We start from the raw sequence: 14,840 nt of genomic DNA on the forward strand, positions 1-14,840 counted from the left end.
ATATACTTTAGATTTAGTTTTCAAAGGAGCTTCACTGATTTCTGTATGTGTCGGAGACCAGTTTTTTATCCATTAAAATGTGTTGTACAGGATGGAGTTTCTTTTGCTGAATCTGGGTTTTATTTCTGTGCCCCCCCTGACTGGAAACTTAGATTTTTTACTATCTATTTCTAAGATTTTCTGAAATAAAAGCAGCTTTTCTAACCTTTCTGTAAGTAAAAAAGAGTCACCCCTGGTTCATCTGCTGGCTGGGAAGGTTGGCTTTTGGAGCATCTGAGAGTGGCAGGATCTCAGATGCGACGGGTGGTCGTTAACGAAGGCGTGCCGAGGCTCTAATTAATATCACACTTTCTCTTTTGGTTGCCTTCTCTAGGAAGCTGCTGGAAGAATGCTGTGACCCCGGGCAGCTCTTTGCCATGACAAAGCTGAACTCCCCGATGGGAAAGAACCTCTGGTTCGACGGGGAATTTTTATATTCTGTCACAATCGACAATGCAACTTACTCTCTCTTCCCACAGGTTAGTAACTGTTTTTATTGCCACTTTAAGTATTAATATACTAAATGGTAGCATGGTACAAAGGAGCATGAATAGGCTAAAGGCTTGTCAAGAAATTGAGTCTTCATTTCTTGGTACAAAACAATTTTTATTTTTTTTTTCTACTTCCATGTTCTGAAAATTTTGTTGGTATGCATGTTAATATTTCCTTGGGTGCTTTTTGGGTGTGCAGATGTACACAAGGGCTGGTGAAATTGGGTCACCCATCTTGATTCTTAAAATGCTGAAATTCTGTCTATTTTAAGTAGGTGATTTCTGCATTTCAGTCAGGGATCACACTCACTGTGAGCCTGATCTCTCACCTAGGATCGCTTCAGTTGAGATCTGTACAGATCACATGCGACAGTACTTTGTGTGAAGGTGTTACAAGTTAATGAAGTTTGTTGGTGACAATCAATGTGAGCCCAACAACAGAAGCCAACAAAACTTGACTTTGTTGATTCTTGCTGGTTTTGAATGTTAGAAGTGATTATTGTTGTTCAGCAAAGGTGTTTTGGGTTAAGTACAGGGTTTTTGAGTGATGGCAGTTTGTGGTACTGATCTAAGCTGCTTCTTGTTTATTTAATTAATAAATGAACTGATGTTAAATAATGAGGTTGTTGTTATATTGAATTTTGTATGTGGAAGGAGAGATGTTTTATGTGGCTACACACTTAAAGAAAGCCAAACGTCTGGATGTATTAATTGATTTACATGTTGCTTTAATTTCTCAAACTGAAGACATACAAATTTGTTAAGCCTCCCAGTAGATGTTGAATCATTCACAATGGGCTTTTTGTTTGTTGCTATTTCAGTTAAACATTTAGCAGAGTTCTTACTTGTTAACCTCATCCTGCCGATAAAGCATGAAAAAGTTAGTTTGGTTTGGTTTTTTTTAAAGTAGTTTCCAAGATCTCAAAAACAGTTATGACTTTCAATGAGTTTCTTTTAATGGAGAAGTGTGAGGGGAAACTGTTGTGCAGGGCAGAGGAGATAGGAACAGCCACTTCCTATGTTGAGACATCATCCTGAGGAGCGGTTTTACAGCTGTGTCTTGTTCAGGCTGCCAGTCTCCTGTCTTGTCACTTGTGCCTGTTGCCATGATCCAGACAATGGACCTTGGCTTCCCTCAGGCTGCTCCCAGCTGCTGTGTCCCTGCAAGCTCAGCAAACAAGTAGATGCTGAAACCTGCATGACAAGTGGGTTTTTTTCCTGCAGTACAGCTGGAAATGGGCTGCCTGCCTTGAGTGAATTTCTGGAGACTGGCAAAAAGTTTATGATGTGTTGCAGAGTAGTGGCTCTAAGTCTTTTTCTGTGATTATGGGTGTGATTTGTTGCTACAATATTGCATCATTTATTGGAGAGAACAGAAACCCTTGGCAGAGCTGTGAACTTCGTACCACACAAAGATACTGGCAACAGCTGCTCAAAATGTGTAAGTCCTTTCCAGGGTTTCACAAAAACCCCACCTGGGCTGGCACAGGGAGGTCACTGTTCTGTGATGAATTTGGGATTTTAGATTTGATTTTCTTTGTATGAAAACCTAGCATTCTGCTTGGCTGCAGAGGTGTCCTACCTCCTCTCATAGAAAAGAGCAGAGTGCTGGATGGACTCCTTCGGAGAGGTCATTGCTGGTTAGAGAGAAATCATGATCTCAGGAACTCCAGTGGTTCCTGGGCTCCTAAGCCCCATCTTCAAAGTTTATCAGTTGGCTGGATCAAGAGTAAGGATCTGGGAAGTCCTGGAAAGATAAACTCCTGAGGGACAAGGTGAGCTGTGGAATTGGGACTTCAGTGTCCCTTAGGCTTGCCAAGCGGTCCGTGAAGAGGATGGGTAGATGCTGGTGGTGGTGGTGGAAAAGGTGAATTTTTCTGATGTTCCAACTGTGAAACAATGCTAGAAAGCAGCTCTGGGAGTGGTGCCAGAAATGCTGCCCCTTTAATGAATCGATGGGCAGTTCGTTTCTGACAAATGCTACTCACTACTACTCCTTCTTTCCTTGCAAGTACCGCTGCCTCTAATTTGATGTGTTATTCCTATGTATTTTGCCCAGAGGAATTTCGTAGGCCTTTATCAGATGAAATCCCAGTAGGCTTAAAAGCTTAGGAAGATTTATTTGCGGTAAATTTTTAAGTGAAGTATTTCTCTACTTCTCTCTTTGTTTCAAGAAAAATACTCACCTAAATTTTTCAGGCTCCCTCTTTGAAGAATGGTGTCTATTAGCTTGCTAGCGACTGGCAGGCGAGTTTTGTGAAGATGAATATTCCTTTCAAAAGTATCCAGAAGCTTAAAACCTCTCATAAAATACGGTTAATACTCTGAAATGCCCAGGGGATGTAACAGGAATGTGAAGGGCCGCAGCTATGTTGATATAACCAAAAAAATATTTCCTCTGGAATAAATAAAACTGACTCCATCCACATCAATCTGCTAGGCTTAAGCAGTTTTGTGCTTGCAGAAGATTTCTCAGTCCTGAACCAGTTACTAACTTATACAATAATGTAACTCAAAACTGAATAGGAAACTTGCCATATTTCATGGCATAGAGTGAGCTGGCTAATGCATCAGTGGAGCCTTTTACAGGAATAAATAAGTATGTCAGGACTTAATATGTAAAATGTCTCTTACTCTTGAATGGCAACAATACAAAATAGAATACTTTTTCTTCTGAGCAATCTATATTTAAAGTTCTTACAGCTGGGCCAACGTTTTCTGATAGAGTGCTTTTCCAGTAAAAATGCTGTTTCATGAAAATATAAATTTAATATCAGTTCATTGGTTTTTCAGTTTTTCTTTGAAGTGAAAAGGTTAAAAGGTTTTGGTGGTATTATATTATTTCATTGTACCATTTTTAATGTAATATTTCAACTGTTAGATTCTTTTTTTTAATCAAGTCCTTTGCTAGCCTTTTATTCCTCAGACCTTGCATTATTATATTATTCCCCTTTTTATTTTTTCAAGTTTTTGAGAGGCCAAGGGAGAAAATTGCAAAAGAAAAAAGCTTTTATGTGGAAATAGTCATTCAGTGTTTCATTTCAGTTCATGAGAACAAAATTTGAAGTTGCAGAGTTTTGTGTGAACCCATAATTCCAGTTGCTGGAAGTAGCTCCTCTTAGTCTACCCCTCTCTGTGTCATTTCCCCCCAATATCAAGAATTAAATTTTTTTTGAAGCAGAAATGAAATGTTACACAGACTGCACCATCTTTTCCATCCTGGAGAGAAACTGCTAATGGCTCATTGTCAATACCTAAAGGTCAGGAGAAGGTGCAGCTCAGGATGTGGCTCATCAGAGAAGAGAGACTAGCATGCAGTGAGGGTGTCCACCTACAGCCCATCTCCCAGGATAGGCTAAGCTGAGTTGCCTGGAGCTGTTGGATAATGGAGTGTCACTTCAATTAAAATCAGATATTTCTTGACAGCAGCTTTGTTATGTTACTTGCTGTGATCTACAGCATTATTTCCCACTCTTAGGAGACAAGAAGCATAGAGTCTGCATATCACTGTAGGCGTAGTTTAATCTTAACAGTGAGAGGTTATTCCTACGACCTACCTTCCACTCCTCTAAACTTTTTAATTCAGACTTAGAATTTCAATATCAGCCAGTAATTTTGGTATGTGTCTGGAGGCACTGAGAGTTCAGAGGTGTAGGTGACCCTACTACAGTCTTGGCTGGATAAATGTCTGAGTAGCCAGGCTGCCACGTCTCATGTTGGCCACTAAAGGTCATGGGAACTCGTTGATTTATTTCCTCTCCATTGTGGACCAACTATTATACAGAACAGAGAACTGTGTGTTGGGGAGTGTCCCTGATGGGACAGAGACATACACCCTCCTTGCTCTCCAGTCTGGAAGTTTAGCCATGCAGCTCTGGTCCTGTTGTGTTGCATCGAGGCACAACAGAAGGCATGACTAGCATTTTCCACCCTTTGCCATCTGACTAGAATGGAAGAAACCAGGCTTCCATATATTCCTCCAGTAATTTTTAGATACTATGAGTAAGTATGATGTAACCACAGGAGTAGCTGGGATGTAACTCAAAACCATGTGAGAGAAACGTGAGCTAACACTCATCTGCTTTTGAGTTACAGAATAGAACAAGCCCCAGTTTCAAATGGTTTTTTGGGGATATTTTTTCACTCTTTCCTGTCTTTTTCTTTCTCAGAGTTTCAAAAGCAAATTTCAGACTATCTTTAGCATTAGAGGGGAAAAAACCCTCACCCTAGTATTTAGTTGTTAATGCAAATAATTGATTTTTGTTACTTGTTGGCTAAAGCCTATAGAAAGGAAAACCTGAGGTGAATTTTTGAGGTCTCCTTTCCCCATCCCCCAAAGGGTTAAAAAATAGTTAAATCAAATGTAACTTTTCACTCTGCCATGCAGAGTATTGGTTTGGAGGGTAGAGAAGTTGAATACATTTCAAAAGATATTTCAAATGTTATACTTCAGCTTTTAATTTGGCAAATTGAAAAATATTCAGTTGCATTGAAGCAGTTAGACTTGTTTGGTACCAATAAATTATGTCAAATTAATAAAGTGTGGTTCCACAGCTGATCAAATCCCTTCTAAAGTTTCACCTGCAGTATGCTGTCAGCTAGAAGAGGGGCTACTTGCATTGAGCTTCTCATGAATAATCATCAGAAATGGTGTTGGAGAAATCCAAAGGAAAAAACTGCAGGCCACAAACAAATCTGGGAAAGGTGACATCAGTTTCTGGATACCTTGTGATCAAGGGAAAGGTGATATTTTTCAAATTGCATATATAATATAGATATTTATTTGAAGTTCAAATTCTTATTCTTAATATAAAGGCAGGTGAAAAGTTAGTTGCTCTGATTGCAGCTTTAAGATGGAGACATTCTCTGACGTTTTCTGTGTTTCCTGAATGGTGTTTTGGGTAACAGTGAATTATTTTATGATCGTGCTGTGAGATTTGTGATTTTCATTCAGAGTGCCTGGTAGATTCTGGGAACTTGTTTAGTTTTTCTTGGTTGTTCACAACGTTCTTCATTTGGGCAGAGATTGTAGTGTCCCCCTCTGATGGAGCTACTGGTGCTGTTTCAAAGCGAATTCCCTGCTCTTAGAGTTATAGCCCACAGCTAGTAGAATAATTTGTAATTATTTCAGGGAAATAATTCAGATTTGGAAAGGGAGTTTGGTGTAGAGTCTGCAGGCTTGATCCCTTACTGCATGTTGAAAATAACAGGAAAAACATTCTCATCCTGAGCAAGAAAAATGACTGTTTGGTTCCAGCAAAAGGTGAGGCCTAGGAGCAACACATTCTGGGAAGAGTTAGGTGGGAGCACAGCTGCTCTGCAGGTGCAGGGTGGAATGTGAAGCTACAGCTGTGTGAAGAACATGAACCCCTTTAAGAGGACCATGTTACCTTGCTTTACCAACACTCTGTGTTGTTGGACTGATTTTAGACACAGGTGATCCAGAACTTGTGTGTAAAATGAGAAGCCACCTGAAGCAAAGTGGGCTAGGATCTGATGGACTGTGGTGCTGCCAGGAATTATTGCCTTTGGTGTTGACTTTGGAAGCGCTCTGTTAATTTTTTGCTAGCAATCTAACTTATGGAAGTCCTCTGCTCTCAGTAATGCTCTGTATCTAGTAACTGCTTGGAGAAATACATTGAAATATTGGCTGTCATATATGTCCTGGTATTTTTTCTTTATGTCTTAGATAGGGACATGAAGTGCCTGTAGACTTAACATTTATTGAGCATCTTTTTTTATCTATTTCTGTTAATTCTACTGTCTAAATTGTAGCTCTCTGACTGCATTTGAGTTGTATTTAATCAGGATTTGGGGGAATTTTTTGGTGCTGTCCCATGTCTTCCTTTTTTTATTTCCTTTATTTTCCCCCATCCCCCCATGCATACTATAATGCAAACTCTGTTCTTGATTGGGGCTACATTTATTCATTCAAACTGAAAATGCAATTAATAAACATTAATACAAATAATAATTAATAAACATGAATTATTGCAAACATGAAAAATGTGCTGTATACTATAAGGTGAAGAGATAGTTAAATCTTGTGAAGTAACACCCATGTGTTAGAAAAGCAACTAATAAGAGATCTTTTTAATTATTTAAGCAATTGTATCATATAGTGTCTTTTGTAAACCAGGAGATGAAATACTGTCTGTAGAGACCTGACAAACTATGCTATTTTGGAGCTTGAGTCTTCCCTTCAGTCCTAGATAATCTCTAGCCATTGGCATGGGGGTGATTAAAATAAAAAAATGTGGCTTAATATTTACTAAAGTGAAACCCCAACCCTCGCTTTGATTCCATGCTGACTAATTCCAAATTGTGTAATTGGGCCATTTTGTGCAGCCTGTTAGTAAACTGGAATAGGGCATCATCTGTTCTAGCTGGTCAGTTAAACAAAAGCCATAGTCCATCTGAAACTGCTCCACAGAGATGAGATGCAAACATGCCTGATGGTGAAAATCAAAATTATGCTAAAAAACCTGAGATGGAATGTGTATGGTTAGAAGCAATTAACTAAAGGACGAGCAACATGCCCTTGTTGAAGTAGTTGAGACAGACTAAGGAGCTGCTTTCTGTCCCTGTTGATCATCACTGGATGTGGTCTCTCTGGGCTTGTTGAAATTTCTTCAGCCAAGCTGCCAGGCCAGGCTGTCTTGGGTGAGCCTAATTTTTCTGGAGTTTATCTGCAATAATGCACATGCCAAATTGGCTTTATATCAGTCGGTGCAAATACAGAAATAGATGCTGACCTTTCCAAATGTAAGGGAGAGAAAGGGAAGGACTAGATCTGGCTGCAAAGTGTCAGTTTGGCCCGCAGGCAGGCAAAGAGGAGCGGCTGCCCTAACTCAACCTTTCTATTTCAAATCTAAACTGACTGAGCATCCATCACTCTCTTTACTAGGTAATACAAGAGCTGATCCAGTGCCTTTGCCAGACAAACCCTTATGCCTTTGTGCACTCAGAAGCCTCCCCTCACAGATCGATCCCACCTCTGTTTGGGGCTTTGGGGACAGGAGATTGTGGAAGAGCAATTGTGGTCCAGCTTCTGCCACGTTATGGATATGGAGCTGTACAAAAAGAAGTGTGAAATCCTGTGGGATTGTTGTGGAGCCACCTGAGACAGAAGGAACGTGGGGTGTTTTCAAGGGGATAATTCAACCATGAGGGTGTTGCAGCTTGCATTGATTTTACATTTGGAAAGCGCTTTCAAAGATCTTATTTGATTCCTGTTGGTACTTGGGGCTGTACAGTTACTGACAGGTAAAATGGAAGGCTGTGCACTGAGCAGCTACTGGCTGTGAAGTGGCCATGGCAGGGCTGGAGACAGGGAAAAGTGCTGTCCCAGGGAGGGAGGGAAGGGGCACTGTGGAAGGGCAGAGGCAGGGAGGATCTCGTGGCACAGTGGATGCTTGCGCACATTTCTACTCATTAGCTGCACAACTGGAATGTTCTGCCTCGAGTAACATTCTTACAGTACCTAGAAGTCAGAGCTACAGATGTTGTGCTGTGGGATTGTAAAGTACAGAGCAAAAAGGCTGAACTCGAAGAAGTGGACAGTGCAGCAAAGATGGACAGAGAGGCTCTACTTCTGCCCTGGGAATTTTATGGGCTTTTTAGTCAATGTTCCTCTGCTTATGGGGACATAAAATTGCTGCTTTAGAAGCAAGAACTGTTGTAAGCAAAAGGATAATTAAAGGAAGTGGTCACAGATGAGAAGCTACAGGAACAGCAGACTTCTGGTGGCTACGAGTAACTACAGGGCATAGGAGCTGCCTGGCTGAGGGTATAAAAGTAGTTTGGTTTATTTTGTTGTAGTTTTATGTAACTGATAAGATGGTAAAAGGAGATTGATTGTTTCTCCATGCAGGGGTTTTTCTGGTAGTGAACTCGTTTCTATACCTTCTACCTACTTCTACTTCTACCTACAGGTGCAATAATACCTTTGCTTCTTGAGTAAACTTTATCCTTTACATCCTGGCTACTTGTTGGCCTTTCATATTATCTATGAATTCTATTATTAAAATTCATCTTGTTGAGTTTAAAGACTTTTTACTGTACTTGTGACTATATATTTGAATCATTCAATGATCACAGTGCATTACATTAATTTTCTGTATGCAGTAGTTAGCTTATTTGGTGACATACTTCTTAAAATAGGCTTAATACCCATACTGGTTTCTTTGAGGCATAGGTTTAGTTGCATTTCATGCCTGGCTCTTACCACGTGGCAGAAGACTGAGTAGGAATTGATGGAATATTACATTCTTCTATTTTTCATACAGTTGTTTGGTTTCTTGATATGGCTCATGTAAATTTTACTGGAGTGAGACAGGATATTCAGTTATATTCAGAAGGTATTTTTCAAGTGCAGCAAAGATATAGCCCCACTTTCTCCCACGTGTTCCTAAATATAGGTGGAAGTGTGACTTAGTGAAGTCTGCAGGCTTGGAGAAAGTCAGGGAAGGTTATGCCACTGCAGAAGCTATTAAGAAGGGGTAGCACAGTTACAAATCTTGTAGGAGGATTAAATAGTGACTTTCAATAGCTCCTTTATGTCTTCTTGCTTAGGGGGGAGTATAAGCCCAGTTTTATATTTAATGAGAACTCTGATGTATTACAGTTCAGGAATTAACTTACGTAGCCAGGCATAGTTTATTTAGAGCCCTTATAACCTGATAAGGCATGGAAGGGAAGGTCTGTGGTTCTCTTCTGGAATAACTTCTATTATCTGAATCATTCCCACGAGGCAGGCATTGGCTTCCAAATGACATTTTGGACATTGGAAAAATAACACAGTAGTGCTTTTTGTCCATCACGAGGCACCAGACAAATCCTGTGATACTGGATGTGCAGGTCGCTCAGATCAAGAATCTATGCTGTTTTTTCCTACTTGATCTACAGAGCTTATGCTTTCTTAGGGTCTTTAAGAAGAAATTTGACAATAAAATCTGTGGTGCAGATTGTCTACTGGCCAGTCACTACCAATCTGAGGTGACTTCGGTGTGTGGCAGCTAAAGGGTTAGTCTGTAGTGTCAGGCAAAGGCAAGATAACTGAAAATAGTGGCATCTTTACAGCTGAAATGAGCCAAAAATACAACATTTAATGGGCTTGTGAACTTGGACTTGTGTAATATAACTGTGAAGCCCAAATGCAGAAAGAAACAGATCTTTCCAGTGCAGAGATGGTGTCTTTTTTCTTACCTTCTTCATCTGTAATTTCCTTTTTAAAGACTGTTTCAGACACTTATGTGAACTGTTGGCATTTGGGGACAGTTGGTGGGGCTGGGGACATTTGACAGTGCTGGTGGCTTAGGCTCATTGGCTTTAGTCCAGTCCATCAATCCCATGAAGACTGCTGCTTAAATTTGCAGGATGTTTTTGTGTTTTAAGGTTTCTGCATGCCAGTTTGGTGGCTGCAGTAGAGCTGTCTTAATATTCCCTCATGGAAGCACAAGCTCCAATGGCTGTATTTTTCTCAGTGTAGAATTTACTGGTCTAATGGTCTCTGATTTTAGAACGTCTGGATGAAGGACACTGGATCCAGATGATCATTTGTTCAGGAGGGAATTACCCACATTTTATAACACGTATTAGCTCTGTGTGACCCGAAATGTTTTTTTAGGAGCTCCCAAGTCATGCAGATGCATCTGGGTGCCTTCATTCTCTGGCATGGCAATTCTGTGATAGGTGAAGAGCAAAAATTTAGACATGATGTAACTTGATAATGCAACATGTGATGTTACACGTAGCTTTTCCCTTTGCCCCTTTTGATTTTATTAGAAGTTTTTTTATGAGTAAATTATCCATCTCAGTGTGAAGAAGTAAAGGTTGTGATCTAATTAGCTTGTTGTGAACCAGCTCTTGGAAGTCAACTGCCTTAATTAATAGAGTAGCACTGTTGTCCACCTACTGCTGTCCTAACTTCTAGCAGAAGATCTGTATGGCTAAGTGTGAACAAATAAATACCGTAATTCCTCACATGCTGTGCTTGAAAAGTGTGGGATTAGGGGGTTTGTTTTAAGACAAGGTTTAGATTCATGGAGCAGTTTAAACGCAGGTATATTGCACTGAAATGTGGGTGTGTTGCTGCCTCGTGGGAGGGCTATCACATGCCTTGTGATGGAACTATCTGGTGAGTCAGTCAGGTAGAGATAAATGTACTTTGTAACACTGATAGACCAGTTTCTCATGTGTATAACATCTCCTTACTTATGGTTTTATGGGGTGTGACCAAAGTGTTTGAAACCTATAAAGACCCATGGTAATGAGGCTTTCCCACAGCAACCAAAGGGAATCATGGTGACACTGGTGTTAGTGCAGCCTTTGGTGCTGTGCACGGGCAGGCAGCTCCCTGCAGGTCCCTCCTCACTCGTGTTTGCTGTATCATCTCACTGATTCTGTTCTGTCTAGTTAAAAATGCATCCTAACTACCTGCAGATATGCTGGGGAATGCTCAGCACCCACACGTGGTGACTGGGAGTGTCATAGAATCATTACTGTTGGAAAAGACCTCCAAGGTTATTGAATCCAACTTTTGACTGACCACCACCTTGCCAACTAAACCATAGCACTAAGTGCCATGTCTAGTCATTCTTTGAACACTTCCAGGGCTGGTGACTCCACCACCTCCCTGGGCAGCCCATTAAAATGCTTAACCACCCTTTCAGTGAAGAAAATCTTCCTGATGTCCAACCTGAACCTCCCCTGGCACAGCTTGAGGGCATTTCCTCTTGTCCTGTCACTAGTTGCCTGGGAGAAGAGGCTGACCCCCACCTTGCTACAGCCTCCTTTCAGGTGTGTTTGTTAGCTCCAACCTCTACCTGCTGTACTTGGACAAGAAGCTCCAGCTTCAAGACAAAAAGTTTCCACTGTAGCCCCTCCATTGAACAACACCAAAGTAAAATTAACACCTGTTTTCACACAGTTCCCTTTCCACTCATAAGACTGCATGAAGAAATGCATTAAATCACACCACATAATCCAGAGGTACCACACTATTTATGATTTTACTTTTACACAGTCAGGCTTTTAGGGGAAAAAGCTGTGCACCTTCCCAGGGGGATTCACTAGGCAATGCTACACCAAAACACAGGGGCACTGTCAGTTTATTCTGGTGGTATCTTGGTGAAACCTGTGCCAAGTCATTGTCTGGAGAGGATGCTCAGAGGGCACTGCCCTCTTGTCTCTGCCTCATGGCAGACAGCTCCACCTGGGCTGTACCAAACATCATAAAATGGTTCATTTTGGAAGGGACCTTAAAAATCACCTAGTTCCAACCCCACTGCTAGGGGCAGGGATGCCTTCCTCTAGACCAGGTTGCTTAAAGCCCCATCCAGCCTGACCTAGAGCACTTACAAATATGGGGCATCCACAGCTTCTCTGGGCATCCCCTTCCAGGGTCTACCACTCTTACAGTAAAAAATTTCTTTCTTATATCTAATCTAAATCTACTCTCTTTCCAGTTTTATCAGACATATTTGTCTAATAATTTTTTACAGCTTCCAGTAATGGAAATTCCATGACCCAATGGGTAGGCCAGTCTAATACATTGCTGCCCTTATGCATAAGATATATTTCCCGACATCTAACTTGAAATTCCCCCTTGGCTATAATTTAAGAGATGTTTTCTTCTTATCTTTTCCACATATGACTGCTATCAAGTCTTCCCACAGTCTTTTTCTCCAGGCTAAACAACCACAAGTCTTTTAATAAAGTAGTTTTTTCTAGACATCTGAATATTTTTGTTTTTCTAATGCTCTGCAAGGAAGATATGTGACAATTGACTATGTGGTGCCCTCTGAAATGTATATTCTGACTTCCCTTTTGGAGATGGCATCAATGCCATATCCTTTAGAAGGCAGAGCTTAATGTTGCCTTTCGGCAACATTAAGCTGGTATTTAGAGTTGCTCATTATTTCTGTAGCCAGGAGATCACTGGATGTTGCTATTAATGAGGCAAACTTAGTGTCCCAACATACGTGCTTGTCTTTTCTCCCTGATCATGTGCACTGAGGACTGAACAGGGAACGAAGCTCAGGGATCTCCTTCCCGGAGGGAGAGCTTTGTGTGCCACATTCACAGCTCTGATAATCTGCTTCAGCTAATCTTGCCCATCTTTCTGCCTCAGTAAACTGAACGTACTTCATGTAGCTGGAGACAGACAGATGGACAGTGGTGAGCTCTCTCTCTCTCCAGGGTGCACAGTGGAGATTGCACAGAGCTGCTATTGTACATCTTTATTTCTCAGTGTACAGAGCCAAGCTGAGTTAGCCCTGCCTGCAGGGCATGAAGTAATGCCAAGCAACCCTTGCTCTCTGTTGATGATTTTTAACAGGATGGTGACTGTGACTTGAACGGATAATGTGTAGTGCATTCTGGATTGTAGGCTGCCTAACATATTTATAGGCTAATTCATTAATAGGCATTCCTTCATCCAGACCATCTCCAGCCTTTTCCTTAACCTAAGACCTCCTGTGTTGTCCTGCTTCCCTTCCCTTGCGGCAGGGCTTGTATGCACAGTGTAGCTTGTTATTCAGGAGCAATGCTGCAAATTTCAGTGTTGGGACTAGGCTCAATAGGAGACAATTTAGGTAAAAGGAGACAATAAATGCAAAGGCTACACAGATCAATTCTGTGATCCAGTATTATGCCAGAAAAAATGGGAAAGCCAAAGATGAATAATCCTTTGGCTTATGAGTATGATGCTCTTTATAACAGTTCCCTCAAGCACTTTACAGTAATTCAAATTCAATGTATGGTGTTACTGCACAGCTAAGTCTATGCCTAGAAATCTCAGGAGACAATTAAAATGAGGGCTTCTGCATGGGGAGTTTGTGGAGAAGAAATACTGCAAAACCCCTTTTTCCCGCTCAATAAACAGACAGAGATGCTGAACCATTATTCCTTTTGCTTCACAGACAAAAAACTGGAAGAGACCTAGAGAGCCCCTGCAGTATTTGGGGCAGTAGAGAGGAGCTCTTCTCCACCCTGTGGCATTGAGCAAGGCCTTTGAAAACTGGGACTATCTCATTTAAGTTCACCAGCACTGCTTTCCTGGCTCTGGTCTTGGCGGACATTATGCGGTTCCAATTCCTCAGTTTAGGATCTGTCTTCCAAGGGATACCCAGGGCTGGCATCCCCTCATCCTAGCCTGGCTGTGGCTGCGGTTGGCACAGTGGTTGCGTTCATCTTTTCACAGTGGCCACTAAGCAGGAAAATGTGGATGCACTGAAAGAATCTGTGGTGGGGAAATGACAACAAGCTCTGTGGTAAAATAGGTGAAATGAAACCTGGTTACACTCACGTCAGTGGCAGTATTCCAGTTGACTTGAGCATGGTCAGGATTTAGCCAACACTACCCTCTTGCTGAGTGTAGTTCTGCCAGGGACTCATAATTTTGGTATTGTGACTTCTTGGGTAACAAAGAATTTTTTATTTTTTTTTTCAGTTTCTCAGCCTGTATTAACCATTGTTTTCATGTGCTGAATGAGTTATCTTCTTCATCTAGTTTGACTGAGAAATACTTAATTGTACCCCTTAAGACAGACTGTGAGTGAAAAGGCAAGGCAAATTTGAAACAACCACTCAGACGGGATGACCCAATGGAAGAAGTGTGGAGGTGTGTGTGTGCTGGTTTCCAGATGTGGTAATAGGAACTCTTATTTTCTGCAACTTTTTCTTGAGAGAGGATCAGATCCAATCAACTTCAGGTATGAATTTACCCCAGATTGTCTGCAGGGTACCTGGATAGTCCCTGTGTTTTGTGAATTTCAAATTGAATGTCTGGTCGCTTGAGAACAGACCATCTGAGGGATGAAGAAGTTGTGGAGAAAACCTATTTAGTGATAATTGGCAGTGGTGTCTTCTCTTTAGAGTTTGATATCTGCTACCATGGAGCACTTGTAAGGCTGAATACTTTTCTGAAACCTGCTGTTAGGAGAAGCCTGCAAAATAAATAACTTCTTCAGCGTAGATCAGAAACTTGCTTTTTGTAATTTCAAAGGGTCTTCATTTCTCCGAGATGAAAAGTGTAGATGCAGAGTTAGAAAGTGTTCGGGCTGGTTCTGTTCCAGTGTAAATTAGATTCTTCCTGCTTGCTTCATTATTAGCATTTTGATCCTGCAAGGAGCATAGCTGGGGAACTACTCATTCACAGTAATTAGCTATGCAAGATATAATATCTGGTTTTATTCTTTTAAATATAAGGTTTCAACCCTTCTTTCCATTTTTCCTGCACTCTGAAGTCTGATATGGCAATTACCTCCGTGCAATATTACTCTTCCTAACCATGTAAACTTGATTTTC

At 41.1% G+C, this 14,840-nt stretch overlaps 1 protein-coding gene across 1 annotated transcript in view; it reads left to right on the forward strand.

Annotated features, from left to right (window-relative positions):
• ST8SIA1 (ST8 alpha-N-acetyl-neuraminide alpha-2,8-sialyltransferase 1) overlaps nucleotides 1–14,840 on the forward strand; it is a 121,569-nt gene that overhangs the window by 29,811 nt on the left and 76,918 nt on the right. Inside the window, exon 2 of the mRNA XM_027726591.2 lies at nucleotides 374–518. Coding sequence (XP_027582392.1) covers nucleotides 374–518 — 145 coding nt within the window. The remainder of the gene's footprint in view (nucleotides 1–373; nucleotides 519–14,840) is intronic.

Source organism: Pipra filicauda, unplaced genomic scaffold (assembly GCF_003945595.2).
Source record: "Pipra filicauda isolate LSUMZ 115617 unplaced genomic scaffold, ASM394559v2 scaffold2_size9829703_pilon, whole genome shotgun sequence".
Taxonomy (NCBI): domain Eukaryota; kingdom Metazoa; phylum Chordata; class Aves; order Passeriformes; family Pipridae; genus Pipra; species Pipra filicauda.